This window comes from Ambystoma mexicanum, chromosome 4p, assembly GCF_040938575.1.
Source record: "Ambystoma mexicanum isolate Mex_15411 chromosome 4p, UKY_AmexF1_1, whole genome shotgun sequence".
Classification (NCBI taxonomy): Eukaryota; Metazoa; Chordata; class Amphibia; order Caudata; family Ambystomatidae; genus Ambystoma; species Ambystoma mexicanum.
The window spans coordinates 59,196,202-59,219,227 of record NC_090927.1 but is presented as its reverse complement, the minus strand read 5'-3'; the positions used below and the strand labels follow the sequence as shown (position 1 = coordinate 59,219,227).

The 23,026-nt window shown below is 44.5% G+C and overlaps 1 protein-coding gene across 1 annotated transcript in view; it reads left to right on the top strand.

Moving 5' to 3' along the window:
• The first annotated feature begins 3,672 nt into the window (after window positions 1-3,672).
• LOC138452741 (vomeronasal type-2 receptor 26-like) overlaps window positions 3,673-23,026 on the top strand; it is a 367,489-nt gene continuing 348,135 nt past the window's right edge. The window contains exon 1 of the mRNA XM_069605089.1: window positions 3,673-3,984. Within this exon, the coding sequence (XP_069461190.1) occupies window positions 3,673-3,984 (312 nt within the window). The remainder of the gene's footprint in view (window positions 3,985-23,026) is intronic.

Below are 23,026 nucleotides of genomic sequence, written 5' to 3'. Positions count from 1 at the left end.
AGGGCCTGACCGGTGATACCAAGGTTATCACAAAGACAATTAAGCAGGATGGCATGGTTGACGGTGTCAAAGGCAGAAGAGAGATCCAGCAGGATGAGGACACAGGGGGTGTTAGAGTCAAGGTTGGAGAGCAGGTCTTCACGGATGTTCAGGAGAGCAGTTTCCGTGCTTCTGGCAGCTCTGAAGCCAGACTGATGGTCATGAAGACTACCAACAGATTTAGCATGGAGGTTAAGCTGGGAGATGGCCAGTTTCTCCATGAGCTTGCCCAGGAAGAGAGTGACAGAGATTGGGCGATAGTTAGCAGGGCAGGAGGGATCAGCAGAGGGTTTCTTGAGAAGAGGGTGCACAAGGGAGTGCTTCAGGGGGGATGGGAAGACTCCAGTGGTTGCATAAGTCAGCCAGGGCAGGAGCCAGGGTGTCTATGTGGTCCTTGAGGGTTTTGGAGGAACAGGGGTGAACCTTTCTTTGTTGAGACTTTCATAGATCGGACTTGTCTAGAAATCTCGTCGGCGGAGAACAAGGGAAAGGCAGAGAAGGAGACTGCAGAAGGGCCAAAGGAAGAGCAGGGAGTAGCAGGAGGGAGTGGAGGGGAGGAGACTGAGGACAGGATGCCCTGAGTTTTACAGATGAAGTGAAAAGCCAGTGCAATGCAGAGGGCCTGGGAAGGGACAGGAGAGGTAGACTGCATCAGGATTGGCCAGCTCCTTTCAGATTTTAAAGAGTTCAGCCGAGTTCTTAGATGCTGCAGAGATGTGGGCTTGGATATGAGCTCTCTTCTTGGTGAGGACAGAGAGCCGGTATTGCCTTTGGAGCAGGCGGCAGGCCAGTTTGTCAGAGGAAGTACAAGAAGCATGCCATTTCCTCTTGGCCACACTGCACTTGCGTTTTAGGGTTCCGAGGTCTGAGTCGTACCAGTTGCACTTGGCTCTGGGCTTCAGGCGGATCCTCATGGCAGGGGCAAGGATATCAAGAGTATCAGATATAGCAGAGTGGAGCATGGAGAGGGCTGTGTCAGGGTGAGGGTCAGCCAACGGTGAAGGGGGGTTAGAAAGTGGTGGCGAAAGCCTCAACTGATACGCGCTTCATGGTTCGGATGACCGAGAAGGTGGGTGGCAGTGATGGAAGAGGCTTGGTCTGATCACTCACTCCAGGAGAGAGGAGTGGTGAGAGGGATAGAAAGGGGAAGGTCTGAGGAGATCAGAACATCCAGAGTTTGCCCTGCAGAGTGAGTCAGGCCAGAGGGGAGAATAGTAAGTGAGAGAGAGTCGCAGAGTTCGCGAAAGAGTCCAGAGGGAGGACAGGAGACATCCAGGTGGATGTTGGAGTCACCAAGAAGGAGAAGTTGAGTGGTCGAGGCCAGGAGTGAGGAGGAGAGGTCTGCCCACTCAGAGAGGAAGGGGAAAATCTGACCAGGTGGCCGATAGATAGTAGCCACAGTAAGGGACTGGCTGGGAGAGAGAGAGAGAGCCTGCAGACGAGGCATTCAAAGGAGGAGTAGGATTGCGTAGGAATGACAGAGGCAGGAATCCACTCGGGGAAGATAAGGGCTACACCCCCTACGGAGCGGTTGGACCTGGGCGCAGAGAGGATCTTGTAGCTATCGGGGAGGAGCGTGTCAAAGCTTGTGACAGAGCTGGCCGTGAACCATGTCTTGGTGAGGTCTAAGATATCAAGGTCAAGTTCTTCCAGAAGGCGACAGATGTCGAAGAAATGTTTGACAGCTGAGCGAAAGTTAAGAGTGGCAATGTGGAGAAGGTTGCCGTCCTTGAAGGACTTCCGGGGAGGGGTACAGATCAGAGGTACGCCCTGCGGAGGTGTGGAAGGAGCCCGATGGGGTCAGAGAGGGAATTAGAGGGCAAGGAAGCCGAGGAGGAGGCAGTAGGGGGAGAGGGGACAGCAGGAGAAGAAAGGAAAAATTGATGAGGCGCGGGAAGTGTCTATCAAAGACTTGAAAGGTTGGCCTGAGGGCCTTGGACCAGGACAGTCCCATTTGAATAAATATTAATGATGACCGTAGAGGAATGGAAGGAAGCCAGGAGAGCATTCCACCGGGTGCCACCATTAATGGGAGAAGAAAAGAAAAGAGAGAGCACAGAGACCATATGTAAAGTCCATAGGTCTGGCGAGGGAACGACAAAGAGGATGTCGGTGAGAGCACTTGGGTCTGTATCTGTAACCCTACAGTTCCCCTACCTGCACTTTTGGACAACTGCTATCTGCACTTACCATCGCACCTGCCACCTGCTGGATGTACTTCTTGTTATTGTTTTGATCCCATGTACAGCACTGCCCCCTCCCCTTTCCCCTGGCACCTTTCCCCTGCCCAATTCCCCCTGTACTTCCGAGATCTCAATGTCAATTGGCCTAGTAAGATTGTTGTCTCAGTCCTCCCTCTGTTCCCCTTTCCGTGCCTCATCGCGCCTTTTAACACTTGTGTATAGGCATGTTACAAATTCCATGTCATATCATATCATAGTAACAACATATGCAAGAGAGGGAAATAATTGTTCACTGCATACATACATAGCTTTGAAAAGAAGCAAACGTGCTGTTGTGCAGGTTTCTTTTTGTTTCTTTAAGTTTGTCAAAACTGATATGGACAAACTGGATATTGTTTTCATTTGGGTTTGTTTGGAAGCCAACAACTGTTCCAATTGCTCCATTGACTAAACCTTGATCAACAAGTCTGAGGATTAGTAGGTGGGGTTCATGGTGCCTCCTACGTTGTTGTGACAAATTGTGTTTATGAGGTGAGAGGTCACAATGCCAGTTTGTGTTGCATTGTGGTAGCAGGATGTCGGTTCCTGCTGTATGAGTGAAACAACTCCCAATATTGCAATATGATATACCTCAATCGTACAGGATTTACTGACCTGATTTTCAAAAGCAGAGACAGCGTTGCTCAACTAAGCAGGTCTGCTGTGCAATGTAACAATGACCCACTTAAATTATATATATATTTGATCAACTACATAAGGTTGAAATACTCAGCCATTCCTATCTAAAGTCAAACCTGTGGCCTGCAGGTTGCACACAGTGCTTTGTACCAGGAGGATGAATGTATTGTAATATCTTATGCTTGAGATATACTATCCTAACAGTGACCTAAACTGAAGCTTGAATTCAGAGTAACCCCCGCTACAGGTGTTTGTACTGCAAATCACAGGGATCACCAGGTGGGGGATGGGCTACCAGAGTCACCTGTGTACTGAAGATGACACAGAAATGGGGTGATATATGTATTTATTTTGATGTTTTGTATAACCTCAGGTTGCACTGAAACCACTTATAGGAAATAATTAAAGAAATGCAAATAAACAGGTGACATGGGTGCATGGCTGTGTACCGGCAGGAGAGCTTGTACAACTGCTAGAGAGAGTGAAATGGGAACAGGGGCTGCAGCTTTCACAGAATGAATAGGAGGCATCTACTCAGTTACTTAATGTTGGTGCTGTGTGCACATCATACAGCCATTGACGGGAGACAAAATATCCATACCATAGATACAGATTTAATTGTCCTAGGGACACCTACCAAGCCGGTGAAATATTCAAGCTGCTCACGCCAGCTTTTTTGATGTGCATGCACTCATTGTGTGTAAATAGATCTTATTACATGCATACAGGTAAATAAACACATGGAATAGAATAAATAATAATTAGACAGTGCATGATCCTGTGTCTCTGCAGATATGGTTTTCAGAACTATTTGAGCCTTTTGGTGTTGGTTTTTGCTGTGGAGGAAATCAACGCTAACCCTGTCTTGCTGCCCAATGCGTCATTGGGGTTTCACATCTATGACTCTTGTGATGATGGAGTATTGGTGAACAATGGAGTTACCGGGGCACTTTCAGGACGAGACGGCTCAGCTGCAAATTATAACTGTGAGCTGCAGAGACGTGTGATTGCTATCATTGACGACTTACCATCTGAAACATCCGTACACTTGGCAAATTTACTGAAGATATACAAACACCCACAGGTGGGTACAATCCATTGAGCACTTAACTATATTTAGTACTTTTCATTCATTTTTGTAATCTCTTAGTCACCACAGTCTTGAGTTTGGTTGGTCTTTCCCAGACTTTGACAACTTACACTGACAGTAATTATAAAATATAAATGTGTGATGTCAGTCATTTTGGGCTGTGACAGTGACACCATAGTTTCCAATGTCATTAATACACATTGCAGTTTTATTTCAGGGGAAAATAACACCCCTTTCGTATATACTTTGGGGTTTGAAATCAGCTGTGGTGAGCGAGACAGGCATGCAAGGTGTGTGTTGTTCTTTATTCACTGTTCATTGCCTTCCCATTCAAGCCAGTGCCACTGGGAGGTGTGTTTAAGTCTGGCTCGGGTAAGCTTTGCTTGCTCATAGGGAGTGCTATTGAACATATATACAAGAGAGGGGCCCTGTTGTTGGTCAGCTGCTCAGATACTTTCTTTCATCCATCCAACAAACCGCTCATCTATTCACCCATCCACCAAACCACCAACACAACCAAATACAGACATTTCAGGACTACATTACTTCTAATGTACAGTATTAGTACATTTTTGTAGGACTGCAGTGCATGTTAATTTGGTAACTAGTGATAAAATTGCCATAAAAAATAAAGATGTATTAATCAGTGGTGAATATTCAACTAAATACTTTAATATCTAGCAAGTGATTTAATCGACAATGTAATCTTATATAATACTAATAATATGTATAACATGTCCATTATTCTATAGTTCATATATATATATATATATTTCTGAGGCTTGTGGAAACTGCTTAGATCACATGCTGTGCATAGGCCGACATCTAGTGGAAGCTGCATAGTATTACAGTTGTTGTTTTCGAAACTCAAAAAGGGACGTCGACAGGGCGTGCCAGTAATACTATCCCTAGTGTGACGTCCACTGTACCCATGATCCCTCACGCGTCTAAGTCCCCCAATTCTAGACGGATGCGTATAGCAGAGTTCCTTTCGGCGTAAAGCCATTGACTATTTACAATTAGCAATAGTATTTCTTTCTATCCTTTCACTGGCCTCCGAAACATCATGCCGGTGAAGACAGAGAAATTGCCCATCGAAGACTACCACAATGGACCGTTCGGCCTTCCAAGGGCCTCGGCTCAGACAGTAGGGATAGAGAGGGGAGGCCATTTTAGGATGTATACACCCCACTTCCTACACTTTGTTCACCCAGCTGCTATAGCCTGTAATTATTGAAAATACGCCTTTTAAATTCTGCCCCAAGTGTAATCGCAAATTCCTTTGGGTAGTCAAACACTTAGTTTGTAACTTCTGTCTCCCAAAAGACCACGTTGAAACGTCTTGTCAAGCGTACAGGCTCTTCAATCATAAGACGTTAAAGGACCACTCCACGAAAAGCTGGGCCCACTGCGCCAGGCAGTTCAAGGTCATGGAGGTAGAAGGTGCCTTTTGGATGGAGAGGGCGACGGAGTAGCTTCAGCTACTCAAGCGCAGGCCCCCGACCCCGTAGTACAGGCCGGCGGCCATGTTTTGGGGCCTACACCCGGCGGTGGTAGCGCTACAAAGACACACACCACTAAGCACATAAGCCCAGGTCGAGACTCGACACATGGGTCGAGTGATCGACAACATTCGACACCCAGGGAAAGGTCCGCTGAGTCCTGGTCCTCTGGGCAATCTCGCTCGAGATCGCCACACAACAGGGCCTAACCGTTGAAAGACGGCAAGAGTACTGCTTGAAAAACTCCCTTTGAAGGTCGATCGTCCGTGGACGAGGCCTCAGCCCTACCCGCATGCGAAATTCGACGCTCGCCGTCAGATAAGATGGCAGGCCCCAAGAAGAAAGATAAACACTCCTCTGGGCACCAGGGGGAGGGAACACATCACAAGAAGACCTCAAAAACTCGTCATAGGGACAAAATCCCTCTTAGGGAAAACAAAATCAGAAGGAGAAGCCTAGAGAATCCAAGCCCATAGAGAAACCTAGAGAATCTTGGCCTAAGGTGGTACCTCCCACAGATGAGCACCTAGGACTTTCCCCTCAATCTGTGGTAATCCCAAATTCCAAGGAATGGTCTTCACAAGACATTGACAGAGTAATGAGAAGAATGACCTTATGGCCAATTATTTTGAAAAGAACACTGATTACCTTCAGTGCTTCAACTCCACTCCCCCCACTACAGCTCCATCTGGTTCTCAAGCCTCTGCCTTACCTGCTCAACCCCCTTCTAAGAGGTCCCGTTCAAATGTTCCTTTACTGAGTACAGTCTTAGATCTATATGACCCTGAATCAGACCAAAAAGATCTCTCCTTTGTAGAGGCAGCTGACACTCAGTTTATTGATGAGGATACAGCAGACCCTTATTATGGGGATGACGAGGACCAAGAGGCTGCCCAAGAAGCCAATATGTACTGTATAGACTCCCCTCTTAACAAAGACACTCCAGTTGTCGATTCTCCTATTGATTATCAACTCCTCCTTAATGAGGTGCTAGCCAAGGCGGCCGAGCACTTTCAGATTGACAGCCAGGAGGTACAGGAGGATAAAGACTTTGCAGAACAAATCCTGGGGAACAAGAAGACAGTAGCACAGTTCATCCCGCTGCTGAAGTCGGTGCAGCACAGAATACAACCATCTTTAGAAGCACCTAACCTCTCACCGGCGGTAAACCCTTGTGTAGAAAAATTATTCAGACCCGCATCTTCAGACCCATTATATATTAGAGGGCAGCTGAAACCAGACTTGTTAATTGTGACTACAACTAGAAAAAGAGCGGGCACACCCCTTGCTTCCTCTCAGGCTCCTCCCGACAAGGAGAGCAAGAGGATCTACGCCATGGGTAGGAAAGTCGCCTCTTCTGCAGCTTATCAAACAAGAATAGCGAACATTGCAACACTTTTGGCCAGGTACAACTGCCACAAGTGGGAAGAAATGTCGGCTTTACTTTCATCTGCCCCAGAGCCACTAAAGTCCCATCTAGCACAAGTGGCTGCAGAGGGGAGGGTGGGCCAGACCTGTCTTCTTAAGACCAACTTTGCCACAGCGGACAATGCCGGAAGAGTCATTGCACAGGGGACTGTTATTACGAGGCATGCCAGTCAGGGTTCAGACCAGAGACGCAGGCCACCTAAATAAACATGCCTGTTGAACCAAATGTGCTCTTCGGTTAGGCTGTAGAAGATGCCCTTAAGACTGCAAAGGACGAGTATGACACTCTTAAATCTTTGGGTCAACTTACCAACAAACCTTCCGGGCAGAGGGATAAATGGCAATTTTTGCCGTTTTTGAGGCCAAAACTCCCAACGAGGATCCAACTACAGTCAGGGCCAAGGTTCCTCCTGGGGAAATAATCAAGGCCAAGAGGTAATCCCTTTACTAAAAAAGGGGGATTACATGGCAACATTAGATATGAAAGATGCCTATTTTCATATTTCAATGTTCCTAGCGCACAGATGATTCTTGCATTTCAAGATAGCGAACCAGCACTACCAAGTCAAAGTGCTGCTCTTCGGAATAGCCTCGGCTGCAAGGGTATTCACAAAGGTACTGGCGGTGGTGGCAGCGCACCTGCTCAGGTAGGCAATCCCAGTGTACCCTTACCTGGACGACTGGCTCATTACAGGGGAATCACCCCTAATTTGCAGACAAAACATTCAGAGAACAATCAACCTTCTCTTTCAATTGGGCTTCTCCATCAACGAGAAAAAGTGAAGCCTAGTGCCAAGCACTTCCAAAACAGTTCCTAGGAGCTGTCTTAAACACAGAAGAGGGGTTGGTCTTTCTATCAGAGGAAAGAGTCAAAATGTGTTACTGTAAATACCACATTATCAGGCCGGACGCCAGATAAGGGTGCACAAAGCCATGCGTTTAATATGCATGATGGCATCCTGCATTTACCTGGTTCCCAACGCGGGCCTGCGTCCCATGCAAGGGTGGTTGGCGAAACAGTGGTCTCAGGCAAGCAGTCAGTCGGACGATCTAGTGGTCGTTTCGCCAACAATTGTACAAAATCTTTGCTGGTGGACAAGGGAAAATCTAATGAAAGGAAAATCCTTTTACGATCCAGTGGTGCAGGTGGTTGTCACGACGGATGCCTCACTGGCTGGGTCGGGGGCTCACTACCTTCATCAAACAGCTCAGGGTCTGTGGTCTCGCACTGTAGCTCTGAACCACATCAATCTGCTAGAACTTCTGGCAGTATTCAAAGCCCTTCACGCATTTGAACCCCATTTAACAAACCTATCTGTGAAGATCCTAACAGACAGCACTACAGCAATGTTTTATATCAACAAACAGGGGGTTACACGTTCTCCAAATCTATCCAAACTTGCACAGCCAATTTGGAAATGGGCACTGAAATGGAAGATGTTCCTGTCATCACAACATGCTCCAGGGGAACTCAACGCTCTAGCAGACTCATTGAGCAGAGACCCCCTACCAGAGGAACAAGAGTGGCGTCTACACAAAGGAATCGTAGAACACCTCTTCTCTCAATGGGGTTTCCCCACTATAGACTTATTCGCCACAAGTGAAAACAGTCAATGCCCAGACTTTGCCTCCAGGTTCCCCCAGCCAGGCTCCAAGTGGAACGCCCTATGGATGAACTGGTCAGGGAAATGTGCCTACGCTTTCCCCCCAACACCTCTCAGGAGGAAAGTGGTGAACAAGATACATAAGGAACCGATGACGCTTATCCTAGTTGCTCCTATGTGGGCAAGACAACCATGGTATCCACATCTACGCAAACTGGCGATGTGCGATCCCATCAAACTCCTGTGCCAGTACAACCTACTCACCCAGCACGAGGGACTAACAGTGCACCCACAGCCGCACTCAATGAATTTGGCAGCATGGCTCCTGAAGTCATAGAGTTCAGCCATCTCAACCTGCCACAGAAATGCATGGATATCTTGAAAGAATCAAGAAAACCAAACACTAGGCACTGTTACTTTGACAAATGGAGAATATTCGTAATTTGGTGCCAGTCTAAACAGATCAACCCTGTAGAATGTACTCAATCCCACATTCTAATTTATATGCTCCATTTGCTAGATGCTGGGTTAGTTTTCAACTCCTTAAAGGTCCACCTGGAAGCTTTGTCAGCCTACACGACCTCTCATAATAAGGTCTCAAAGAGACTCCACCCTCCAATTTGTAACCCCCCGCCAGGTTGAGACCTCAATGTGGTACCCCCTTTCGAGCCTATGCATAAGTCTAGTCTCAAACACCTGACTTATAAAACTGCCTTCTTAGTGGCTATCGCCTCCATAAGAGGAGTTAGTGTAATTCAAGCATTGTCAGTGCAGGATCCTTTCTTTGTTGTACACAAAGACAAGCTGGTTTTACGTACTCACCCAAGGTTCTCCCCTAAATTCATCTCCAAATTTCATGTAAACCAGTCGATTGAGCTACCGGCTTTCTTCCAGGAAACAACTCGGGTGAGGTAAAACTCCACAATCTAGATGTGAGGAGAGTGCTCCTCTACTACGTAGACAAGATCAGACCGCTAAGAAAGACAGATCAATTGTTTGTCTCCATAGCGCCAGGCAGAGAAGGTGACTGCATTTCTAAAAATGCCATCTCTGGATCTGAAAGACTACGTTTTTGCTTGTGTTACGTGTTTGCAATCAAAAATCCCTGATCAACTCCCTCTGGGATTGCTTACACGGATGCCCATTCCAGACATACCGTAGCAAGTGATATCTACGGATTTTATTGTGGCTCTTCCCGTGTCCCGCAATCAAACTACCATAATGGTGACTATTGATTACTTTTCTAAGATGGCTCACTTCACTCCTCTATCAAAGCTCCCAAATGCATACACCTCCTTTTTTTGGCAGAAATTGTGTGCACAATTAAACATCTGACAGGCATTGAGTTCTGGTTTTCACCCTCAGACCAACGGTCAAACTGGGAGATTAAACCAGACCCTAGAAGAATACTTGCGCTGTTTTGTGTCTGCCGCACAAAATGATTGGGTTGAACTGTTACCGTGGGCTGAATTTGCCTATACTAATGCCACTCATTCAGCTTTGAAGACCAGCCCCTTTTACTGTACTTATGGCTTCCATTCGTCCTTTTTGCCCACTACTATACGTGCTGCTACACGCTTTCCTGGCATAGATGTATTGCTCTCTGACATTCACCTTGGTCACCAGCTGGCTCTTTCTGTGGGAGATTCAGTCTGGTTGGCTTCCCGATTCCTTCCTTGCCACTTGGTTCCTTCCAAACTCTCACCAAGATTTATTGGACCTTTCCCGGTACTTGCTTTGGTTGGGGAAGCTGCTGTTCGTCTATGACTCTCTCCTTCCTGGTCCAGGATCCTTCCTGTTTTTCATGTCTCCCAGATTAAGATGGATGTGCCGGTCCACTTCAAGTGCTCTCACTTGGTCCACCATCCTCCTGTTTCCACTCCTTTGGGTACAGAGTATGAGGTGGCTGGTATTTGTGATTTTCGCTATTTTAGGGGATGTCTTCAATTCTTGGTCGACTGGAAGGGATACTCACCTGCCGATAGGTCGTGGGAGCCTTCCTCGGGTGTTCATGACCCTAGATTGATTAGACGGTTCTATCGGCTTCATCCCAGCAAGCCAGGCTGTCTGCCTCTTCGAGGGGGGCATACTGTGGCATCTCACTACAGGCGCTAGTCGTTGTGGAACCGCGGTAGGATCTGTCATGTTGGGTTCCATGTGATTTCATCGCCTGCTTTTACATCGCCAGGCTTTTAAACGTGCACATTCCATCGAATGTGCTCATGTTTTTTTTTTTTTTTTTTTGGGGGGGGGTCTCCCCAAACCACCCACCCACACTTATTTTTTACTATTGCCCACCCACCCAAACCCTTATTTGCCCTTTCCCACGCCCCCTAAAAAATTTGATGAGCACATACGATGTAATGTGCACATATAAAAGCCTGGCGATGTAACAGCAGGCAATGAAACAACATTGTACCGTCATGTTGTACCTTTCGTACCCCCCAAGATGGCTGCCGAAATATCCTGCTTCTATTCTAATGAGCAGACAGGTCCTGCACGCACAGAACCGATGCTCGCGAATGGTCACGTGACAGCATATAGTAGAATGGAAGCGGCCGCTCAGTGCGTCGTTACTCTACAGACTGACACTCCGTAAGTTCCGATTCCTAGGGGTTGTTACTTTCGCCTATATTTCTGCTACTAATCTTTCCATTGTTCGTATAGGATCTTGATCTCCCGAAGCCCTATCATTTCTATGTTTCTTTCTGAGCTCCCGAATCGCGGGAATAAAGACGCTTTCTCAGCCCGAGACTGATCTAATCAGCAATCTCTTTCCCGAAAGTCCATTCATTTAGATCCCAAAGGTAGGACACATTCTCTTCCACTATTCTGGTGTAGGAAAGGTTACCATCCCACTCAAACCTTCTGTCCTTACTTAAAGATCCAACCTTCTCCGTGTGTTCCTAGTTTCAGGTCTCGCGTCTCGGCAGCCTCATAGTCTCTGGGTCCTGTCTCCTTCTTTCTGCAAGGGCTGTACCAAATCTATAGTCTCTGATATTCTTTGCCTCTGTTGAGGAATCCTTTGATATTTCAATTTCATTTTGCCCTTGTTTAGATAAGTTTACCATCGGCTCCCTCCAGAGAACTAACTACTTTCGTTTCCCGTCAGGTGGGTGAAAGTTTCGAGGGGCTCCTCTTCTCTTTTTCTGTTGATTGACTACACATACTTACCCAGCTCTCTTCCTCTCATTAGAACCAGTTTGAGGGTCCAATCAATTGGCAGCCAGCTTTAACATTCCTGGTTGAAGAACCTTGAAGCCAGCATAGCGTCCTGTTCAGAAATCTACAAAGTTACAAGAAGCAGATTCTACACCCAAGACTTCCTGCTCAGGGTTTATTACCCCAGAGGATTTCCCTGGAGGTGTTGCCTCCTCTCCTCCTGGTTTTCATCCGGACAGAGAATGGTAAAGTTCTCAGGGGAATTATTCACACTCATCAAGCCACTGCCATCTGACCAGGTTAGTGGAATTCTACTTTCTTTGGTATCGAGACATAACAGTTCCTGGAATACAAGAAGTTTTACTCATCTGTTTGAGGAAGGAAATTCAGCATTACAATCCTACTATTTAATCTGCTTCCAAGAAACATGCATTCGAAAGACCCAGCTATGTAATGGGTACATATCCTACTTAAATCCTGCCCTTTTGGATAATGCTGGGTGCCTGTGGTCAGGCCTGTTGACTCTGGTTAAGTCTGCTCGTAACCTTAGAGTGAATGAGGTAAGAAGCCCCAACCCGTTCATCCAGATCACGATTATCTCAAGATTGTCTGGGAAGAAATCACTGCTGAATCCCTTGGCAATATGTAATCTATACTGGAATCCAGCAGATATTAATAACGATGTGTTCATTGAAACACTACTTTCAGATATATATGACTTACAAGTGTTCTACAAAAAACTGGATGTGCTATGTGGAGATTTCAATATCCATCTGTTTGATAACATGGGAGTTGAGATATCTGCCCACAATCTCTCTAAGAAAGCACAAATGTGGACGAAAGTACTACGAGAAAGGTCTATCTTCCTCCTTAATGGACACATTTCTGAAGATATTCCACCTGCTCCCACCTAGAGGAAAGGAACAACGATAGCGTATCTGGATTATATCTTTGCCTCGCTGGCAATGATCCCTGAGTTGAAGGCGCTGAAGGTTCTGTAAATGCCAAATAATGAACATAGTTTGCTGTAACTAACGTGGAACGGTATGCAAGAAGGTCGTTTTTTGGATAAATTTTCCAAAATTTAAACTATCAAGTGGGAATAATAGGTTGTGAATCCACCCATCAATTGTCCAGGTGATGACAGCAAATTATTTAACGAACTCCCTAACGGGCCCCCAAAGGCAGGAATATGACTGGTATTGGAACCATACACAGTTGCAGCCGGAACAAGACCCATAGTTGTCTCCGGAAATTTCCATGCCTATAACAGAGAGGTGGTCGAAATGAGGAAGATCTATTGAGCTGACCTAGGTAAATTAAAGGCCAATCTGTCAGGGTACAGGGTGTTATAAGGGGGACTCAGGGCTCAGTGAGGAGCCCCAGACGCAGGAGAAAGGAACCCAAAATAAGAATAACCCAAAGGAACAGCCTCCAGCCTTATAGGAGGCTTCTCTGTCCTTTTTGCAGGCAGAAAAGCCTACGGACCACGATTCCCAGTTGCTACTTCTTTTAACTTAATATTACCAGTCTTCAGGGTAAGGGAGGAGTCGGACTCTGGCAGCTCCTTAAGCTGTCGGACGTTCTCTACCCTGAGACTGAGTCTCTCCTCTGGTTTACGCTGCTCTTTTGGAACTATTATTAATTTTATGATTTCATTTTTGAGACCAAAGACATTTTTTTGTACAATACATGTACTTATATTACTCTGATTGTTGGACAGAGATCCATATCTTTTTAAGGGTGCTTTTGGGCAGTGTCTGATGTGTTTTAAGCTGCTCTCGGTGTTCAGTGCATTTTAAATATTTGTGTTGGTTGTATTATAGATTGCATCATATGATATTTTTTCTGTAATTTTTACATATTAAAACTCAGTCTATGAGTTTGTATGCACTCTCTTATCTTAAATTTAAGGTTGCTGTTATTCTTTTGGTTCTCCTATTCTCTTTTTTATGGGCTCTTTTCACATTTGAATGACACGAAAGGGACTTCGGAGCCAGGCAGCTATGGATGTTTCCCTTGATTCTACTCCTTCTACTGAAGGGGCTTTTTCATCTGCCTCAACAGTTTGTATCCAACCAGCCAATTCCATACCTGCCTCCCTGGGTATCCCACAATTTACATCAGTTGATGGTTCCCAGGATTCTTCCTTTCTAAAATCCTTGGCCCACACCCAAATTCAGTATAGAGGTAGGTCCGAGGTACTTAACATCATGGGTATTAATCTACGTACACCAGTTAATAATAGCTGCATCTTTCATGGAAAACAAGATATTTCCATAGATGCACAGGAAGAGCGTTTAGCAGCCTCTATAGCCTTTAATTTGGAAGAAGGCGGTGTTCTACCAAGGGCAGGGGTATATCTTGGATCACACTAATATCAGTATGGTGAATTCTATTCACCCAACCCCTGCCCAATCACATTCTAAACCGCCCCTACCTGCTTTAATCATGGATGATTCTATAGCTATCGCTACTGAATGTCCGCTTACCCTAAAAGAGGCTACTGCTCACCATCTTTCCTCCTTAGAGGGTAATGGGAAATATGGTACTCCCCCTTATTAAATCTCTGCTAGAGGGTTTTTCCTCTAATAGGGGGGCAAACCATACTTCCTCTATCCATGTCAATCTCTCCGTTAACCCTCCTGGTATTACCAATACTTCCATAGGGAAATCTATAGTGTTTAAAACTCCTCTTAATAAACCTTTAAATCCTACTCCGAAAACAAAATCCAATATGGATAATCAAGGTAAACCAATTCAAGGGAAAAAAATTCAAATTTTTTTGGAAAGAGGACTGCCAATAGTACCCTTGTTAAATCTTCACAATCACTTCCTACTGTGGCCACTTTGGATCATACCCATCTGGTCGACGTAGTAAAGAAATTAGAGATTGAAGACCGCCCAGATAATGATATTGATGATATTAATATCATAGAATGCGCATATAAGGCAATAGCTGACAGCAACTTAGATCTCAAGTCTATCAATGCAAACAATGTTACTCAACAAATTTGTGATGATCCCTATATGGGTTCTCCTTCTGAACTCACAAATTTCATCGATGAGTATACAGAAAAACAAAATTGGTTGAGAGAAAGGGGTTTACTCCCAGATCTAAAAAATGATCATGCTAATGAGTCTATTCTGCATCATACTCTTAAAGAGGCGGATGACAGAATAAAACTTACTCAACCGACACTCTCTGCATTGAATATGGTTTTGAGATCTTTGGTGATCCTGTATGATAATATATGGTCAGAAGTTAGTTCACACACTCTTCTTCTCTCTGAAATCTACTCTAGGTTAGAGGCACTAGATAGATTTGAAGAGCTAGTTAAGATTATTAAGGAAGAAAATCACTTAACGGCAACACAGTGCTCTGATCCTATTTTCTCTAAACCACTGTATGTGGAAACCCATTTGGCTAAAAAGGTCCCTAATTTAGAAATACCTATTTTACAAGGAGAAGCATTAGATATGGGTTTAGGCCTCATTGTGCCCTGTGGTTCGGATAAGGTTATTGGTGATCATTCATCCATGACTCCTTCTATGACCTCTGAGGGTCCCCAAGAGGTCTTTGTTATGGAGGTAAAACAGCCTATCTCTAATACAAATGTTATTACTGAATCATCAGAGGAGAAAGTCCAAGAGGGGCCTGCTGGTTATCCTCTCAATCCTATTCCTCACGGGCTATCCTCTGCAGCAATTACTTTGAAAATAGCTGAGTCACTCAAGGGAGATTGTGTGGCCTTGTCTGTGGATTTTAAATCCGATTCTTGTTCGGAGAAATTACCTTATTCTATTGACCTTACTAAAGAAATGGCACACCAAAAAGGTTTTGCTTGCATAGGGAAAAAACAACTGAACCAGCAAATAAAGAAAACTAAAAATCAGAAGAATATGAAAAAAATGTCTTCCTTCACTAATCAATTCTTTAAAAATGTATTTTCAGTAAATTCTTTGGCCTCTGTAACTCCTTGTCTCGTTTCTAAGGGGACTGCGAACCCTATGGAATTACCGGCCTCTGTGATCCCTGTTTCTAATACGGTGGCTATTCCGGGCGTACTTATTGTACAACCTGCTATCTCTGCTGTACCCGATCCACCTGATGTTCCTGTAGACGGTACTATGATTAATAATACGGTTCCTCCTTCAGCAGTGGGCAATATTGTGGGGGCTGAGGACCCTCTTGCCTCATGCCCTTTGGAAATAGTTTCAATTCCATCAGAGCCGATTATTATCAACGTCTTAATTGAACCGAATATCGATACTGTTATTAAGCCGCGGGAATCTTCTTTGGCCGTGGAATCCTTAATTATACCTAGTAATTCTATATCTGGGGTAGATCTTCCCCATCTAGATATTACTACCACTCCGATTTCGGCCAATTTGGTCAATATCGATATGGTAAAACATCTCTTTCAGGAGTTTCTCGGTCCTAAATCTGCTAATGAAGTGGTGCCGAATCCGAACAAAAGTCCATTGCAGGACAGGGCTCCCATTATTACTTCTTCTTCTATGGTTTCCCATTCTTCTTCCCTTCATGGTGGTCATTATACCAATATTGCTCTTACAATGGGGGAGTGTGGAACGGGATTTAGACCAGTGGGGGGTCTCTATGCCCCTAATTCCCTTAATCTAGTTCATCCAACTATGTCTAGTACTGGCCCTTTCATTACCTATGAAGATGCTCCTCCTGGAGCTGAATCTGCCCAAAATAGAAATTCTTCCACATTGTGTGAAAGATATCCTGTGGGACCAAAAGCAATCCAAAATAGGGCTATACTTAGGGGCGAAAGGGGTAGTGACTTGTAGGCTGACTCCTTAAGTCAGTTTACCAAAAAAATCACTGATTCACTACCTCACTTAGTGGAGGCTAAAGATTTTCCTGACACTCTGCAGATTACTAGCCTCTGGGGTCAAGATATGTCAATCTGTCTCAATCGTGGTAATATTTTAAAAATGTTCCACCAACTTCCCTCGCTTTCTCTTATTTCTAGTTATGATATGGAAAGTGTTCGTTTTCCCATCCAGGGTCGGGTAGATGTGAGTAATTTCTCTCCCAAATCAAGAGTGGTATCAGAATTGATAATGGGGCAAAGGGAAGGTATTAAGCAACTTGGTTTTGAAGTAAACCTATTAAAATCTAATCAGTTCTCTGATAATAATGGAAGGTGTGAAGAATATAGGGGAAACCTTACTATGGTCTACCATCCGGAAAGAGCTCCACAGTACCAACAGAGGCAATTCACACCCAGATTCAATGGAAATACAAGAAGCTGGGCCCAGGTTACCTCAGGTCTGTGGAAATGAGTTCTCTTCAAAGTGCTCTGAAGTGTCCACTAAGGTTCTCCCAGCGAATAGTTTCACCTTCCTCTCCTGGAACTCCATGGGAAATTCTCATCTTTTTACGAACTTGGATACTGTAAGCATGATTAGGGCTTCACATTGTTTTTTTCTACTGGAAACCTGGATGCTCTCAACCCCCGTCCTAGATGGTTTTGACATTTATTCTCAAAATGCTAAATCTAGTCTAGGAGGGAGGGCCTCTGGGGGTCTTCTTATAGGAATTAGAACCTCTTTTGGTTTTAGGAATAAGGTTCTCCCTGATACGCCCTTTGGTATTTTGGCTTTGGAGGTTATCTCTCTTGATCATTTGGTGTTACGCTCACCTGATTCCCACGGAGGCGCTGGCCTGGTTCGTGCTGCTGTGACCTCTTCTAAGGTGAAGCGCAGGGTTCGGAAGACGGACTGGACCGGGCCCCCAAATCTGGCTTGTCTGGCTCGCAGAAGTATCCTTCTTAGGGTCTGGAAGGACGAACTCTCCATCCTGCTTCTGATGCAGGGGCGCGTTGGTATCCAGTTACTTCACTGGATTTTCGGATTGGTGAGAACCCAACTTGCTTGGCTTCCAGGTAAGTTTTTTGATAAGAGGTTCCCCTTGTGTCCATGCATTAATGTACTAATGCTAGTGTCTTTTTCCCCATAGGGGCCGGGATACGGAATGCCGGGAACAGGCACCGACCCGAGATGAGAGGTGAAATCCTTGTAGAAATCAGGTAAGTCTTTAATGAGCGTTTTTTGGTAATGTCTTTTCATTCGCTCATTAACACTGATGTCTCTTTTTCCCCTTGGGGGCCGGGGTCCGGAAATGCCAGGATGCGGCGCGGACCCGAAATGAAGAGGGAATGAATCAACAGGTAAGTCTTAACATGGAGATTTAGCTTTCCTTATTCCCTTCTCTCTCTCACCTTTTGTTCTGGTCTTTTTCTCCCTAGGCGCTGGGGCGTGACTGCGAATCCGGATGATCGCTGCTGAACATGGAGGCGCCCTATAAAGGTGAGTGGAATGCGGCGCTGCAGCGATCGACGCAATGAGCTTTTAAATTAAAGTCTTCCTTTTCAGGATTGTCGGCGAGATGTCTCCAGGATGCGGATTTAGCAGGTAAGGACTTTTCCTTCTTCTGTTCTCTTCTTCTCTTCCTTTGCAGGTGATCCAGGGTGCTGGCAGGCATGGCAGAAGTCAGGATGCAGGAGCAGACACGGTGAGCGTCCAGCTGCTAGATGCAGAACAACGCAAAGCACGTGTGGCTGTTCGGGTGGGGTTTAAATAGCCTTGGAAGAAGTTCCAGGTATGTATCCTTCCTCCAATCAGGTATGTATCTTTCCCCGACCACGCCCAGATGGTAAATTAGTCCCACAGGTAAAGTAGTTCCTTTCAGGCCTCAAGGAGGCCGGGATCCTGCAGCATGGTCTGCATCAGGTAAGTGCACCCAAGCACTCCCATAATGAGCCTGGCGCCTGTGGCGCCAGGACTGATGTCTTTTATGAGCCTGGCGCCACAGGCGCCAGGACACTGTCCAAAGGGCCCCTATATGGGGTTGCTGGGTCCTTCCTTGGGGACTGGATGTCCGCTTTCGGGGACGCAGAGCTTGAACCGGCTCCTCAGGAGCGGGCATCATGACATTTGGTGAATCTCCTTTTGATTAATGTATACTGGCACAAAGGTATTGCTGCACTTGAGCCGTTTCTGGAAAGGCTAACGGGTATGCTACTCTCCTGGAGATCTCTACATCCTAAGGGGAAAGTTATTCTGGCTGGTGATCTTAACTCTGATTGCTCAATTTCTTCTGAAACCAATTATGACGATTTGGGTATGGCTATGGAGAATGATATCCGTCAAGGTCAGAAATTTGCTTGGGGTAGACTTTGGAATCTTGCTCTGGATTCAGTTGGTCTAATATGTGTCAATGGTTATTATGAGGCTACTTCCTCACCTTCTCCTACATGGCGTGGAAATGTGTCAACATCCACTATTGACTATGTCTACGTAGATCATTCTCTGTTTTCTCTCTCATCTGAAGTTGAGGTTTTCTTTAATCCATGGAGTGACCATGGAATACTGTCAGTTTCATTTCTGTGCCCTTTTCCCATGAAGTTTCTGCCCGCTGGGGGGCCTTGCCACCTTAATACCGTGGGACAAGAGACAGGAGTACGTTGGTCACCTACAAACATCAACCTACTCAACTGTAAATTGATCTCCTCTTTTAATCATACCTCCTTTTCCTGGAAATTAGCAGTTTTTAATACTGTCCATTTTGACAGTTTTCTTAATGCTCTCCATGGCAGTATCTCTGGTTTACTTAGGAAGGGTATCCCAAACAAATCTCATCCACATAGGTTTGATTTAGAACTGGCTAAAGAAAAGGCCCACATCCAGAAACTTATTAGAGAGGCACAAGCTCTAGACACTGAGTGGATAATAAAAAAGTAATAATTAAAGCTATCTGCCAAAATACAAAAATTACTGTAAATCAAGAAAATCTATTATGCTACAAAATGATGCGGAGCACATGCTCGAAGTTTTAATGAAAAGAGATTTGAGGGCATTTTGGGTTATTCTCTCTAGTCAAGATGCTGTGCCGGATGCTGATCAGTTGAATGCTATCCCGGAGGTTCAATGGGTAGAGCACTACACTGATCTGTTCGATACAGGGGGAGAGGGACTAGAATTATGTAACTCTGGGAAGAATGTAGTAAATGACTCCTGGAAGCCTGTAATTGATTATGAGACAATATTTGGTCTTATTTCTAAAATTAAAAAATCGAGGGCCCCGGGGCCTAATGGCTTAACTAACAACACATTAAAAGCTGAACCAGAACTTTGGGCCAAGCTCCTTTCCCTGTTATTTCAAGATGTTGTTAACTCTGGCAACGTACCAACCAGCTGGCAGACCGCACATATTGTTCCCTTTTATAAGAGAGGGTTACGAACTTTGGTAAAAAAAAAACTATAGACCGATCTCTCTTATTGATGCGGACTGCAAGCTTTTTGCATCTATGCTTCTTTCCCATCTCAACATCTGGATCAAGGAAAATCATATTCTCCCGAAGCAACAAACTGGTTTCAGGGCTGGCCACTCAACTAATCTTAATGGCATCATTCTAACTGCCCTACAAAGCACTGCTTGGGGTAAATATGATGGCTCTCTTTATGTTGCCTCTATCGATTTGTCAAATGCCTTCGATTTGGTAATCAGGTCAAGACTTTGGGAAAAGCTAACTAAATGGTGGATCCCAGCTGGTCTTCTCTCTCTCGTCATGGCAATGTACGTGAATTTGGGGGTCCATATTAGGATTGATTTGGCAGGAACACTGTCCAGAAGGATAAGGACTTGTATTGGAATTAGACAGGGTTGCTCTTTAGCTCCCTGCCTCTTTATCCTCTATATGGCAGATGTAGGTGAATCTCTGGGGAAATACTGGCATGGTGAGGGCAACATTGGGGGATCTTAGACTTTCATGGTTGGCATATGGCGATGACTTTCTTCTTTTTGATCATACCAAAGTCGGCTTACAGAGGCTCATCTGTAAATTTGAAGAATACGCCATTCTCAATGGGTTGAAGATCAACCCGAGTAAAACCCGTACAATGGTCTTTTCTAGGGGACGAAAAGGGAATAGCAAGGTGTGAAAAATAGGTGGTTAAAATATCATCAGAGCACACAAAACTCTCTATTTGGGTTTTCTTATTCTTGCCCAACCATCGGCGACTGAACTAAGACGATTTCTCAAACACAAATTGCTCCCGCTCATCTCCCAATCCATAAGGTTAGACAATAAATATTGCATGTTTTCCCTCAAACCTGTAGTAGATTTCTTCAAGGGAAAGGTTAGCCCAAAGTTACTCTATGGTATGGAACTCCATTATTTGGAACTTTTGACATTCTGGGACTCTCTTGAGAGTATCTACTGGAGGAAAATTTTGAAACTGCCGAATTGTGTTCCAATAGTGGCCATAACATACGAACTCGGGTTGGTTTCAATGTGAGCTAGCATTCTCTGGAGAGTTCTTACACTTTTCTCAGCCCTGCTCTCTCCCAAATCTGATACCCTCTGTGTTGATGTGGGACAGGTGATCTTCTCACAGGGACCTATGTATCGAAATCTATACCTTACTAGATTCAGTGATCTCTGTGATAATACCTTGTCGGATCTTTCTACTGGTAGGGATACTCTGCTAACCAATCCCAATAGGGTTAAGGAATGTCTATTTAGTCATGATTGGAGCAATATCCTCGAAAAACTCCATACCTATCCTTCTCTCAGTGACTTACAATTCGATCATAGGAAGAGAGGATCACTGTCTTTTATCCTGACTCAATTCCCAAATCGTTATTACCGTGTACTACTCCTCAAACTTAGATAGAATCTCCTTCCCACTAGAGAAGTTTTACATAGAAGCAAGGAGTTTAATGATTTGGACCCGACATGTCGTTTTTGCAATACTCCTGGGGTGATTGAGTCTACTCGACATCTCTTCTTAGAATGTGCTGCCCTAAAAGGTCTAAGGGACAAATACTTAGCTAGATTCAACACATTGGGCCATTTGGGGGCAGATAATTTTATCTGGTCACAATGTACTTCTATAACTAATATTAAGGATGGGCTTGCTGTGGCGGGTTTTATTAAAGCTCTAGATTTGTATGCCCCTCCTCTCTGATTAATTTGCATGATGAATTTTATCTAATGCTATTTTTCCCTTGTATTAATATAAAATCTGAATTTTCTGTGATATTCCTGCTAATATTACCCTGTAAGTAACTTGAAGATGCTTTCCTAATTTTAAATCACTCTGCTGAATTTTAAATTGCACAGAAGCTTTTAAAATGTGTTCTTTTTGTGCTATGATTCTTTATCTCGGAATTGAGATCTCTTTTTCTCTTTTTTCAATTATACTGTTTTAAATCTGTCTGTATAAATGAAATTTAGCTATAATGTATGTCTTCCTTTTTTTTTGTAAAGGTTTCCTTTGTAAACCATATACAATAAAATAAAAAAAATAAAAAAAGGGATGCAGAAACAATCATAAACACCTTGGCCACCCATAACACACGAGAACTATGATCATTATTGAATGGTCAATACAGAACACTTAACCTCTTTACATCTGCAGTTCCAGAATCAGCATGAATTTTCCATTTTGCAACTCTATATGCTAAAATTGAATACCTCAAGAGTTCCTGGCCCATATGGCTTATTCAACACTGTACTGAAAGACAATCCTGATAAACAGGATTGTTGTTCACTGCTTATTGCTGCAAAAATGGATAACAAACAGATTCCAGAATCCTGGAAAAATATGGTACTAATTCCAATCTTTAAGCAGGGAGACAGATCAACTCCAGCAAACTATCACCCAATTGCGCTACTACATCCACTGGGAAAGCTTTTTGCCTCTGTTCTTTTCCTCACCTGACTACTTGCTCCAAACAAACTAGTAGGAACGATCCCAGACAGACTGGATTTGTGAAAGGGGTGGGGACTAATGTTAATCTCTTTGTGCTTAACTTATTAAAATTGGAGGCGATCAGATCCAAAAGAAAATATACATGGCCTTTATTGACCTTAAACAGGCCTTTGACAGCGTGGTTCGAAATAAACTGTGGGCCAAATTACAGACATGGACTTGTCCGCCAGACCTAGCAGTGGCAATATGAGCACTCTATTCAACTACCTCAGTGCAGGTGAGACTTTCGGCAACTTGTGCTATCTTGTAGAAAATATCACTTGGAATGGCTTAAAACAGGGATACCCCTTGGCCGCCATTTTGATTAATCTCTACATCTCAGATCTGGCTGTTAGCCAAGAAGAAGTCAGAGCGCACCCCCTGATCTTGAATGGGATTCCAGTGCCTTGGATGATATACGCTGATGCCCTGGTCTTACTAGATAAAACTCTGATCGGGTTGCAAAGAAGACTGAAGGCACTGGAGGCCTATTTTACTGAAAATGGGCTAGCAATAAATGTGACCAAAACTCAGATAATGTATTTTTGC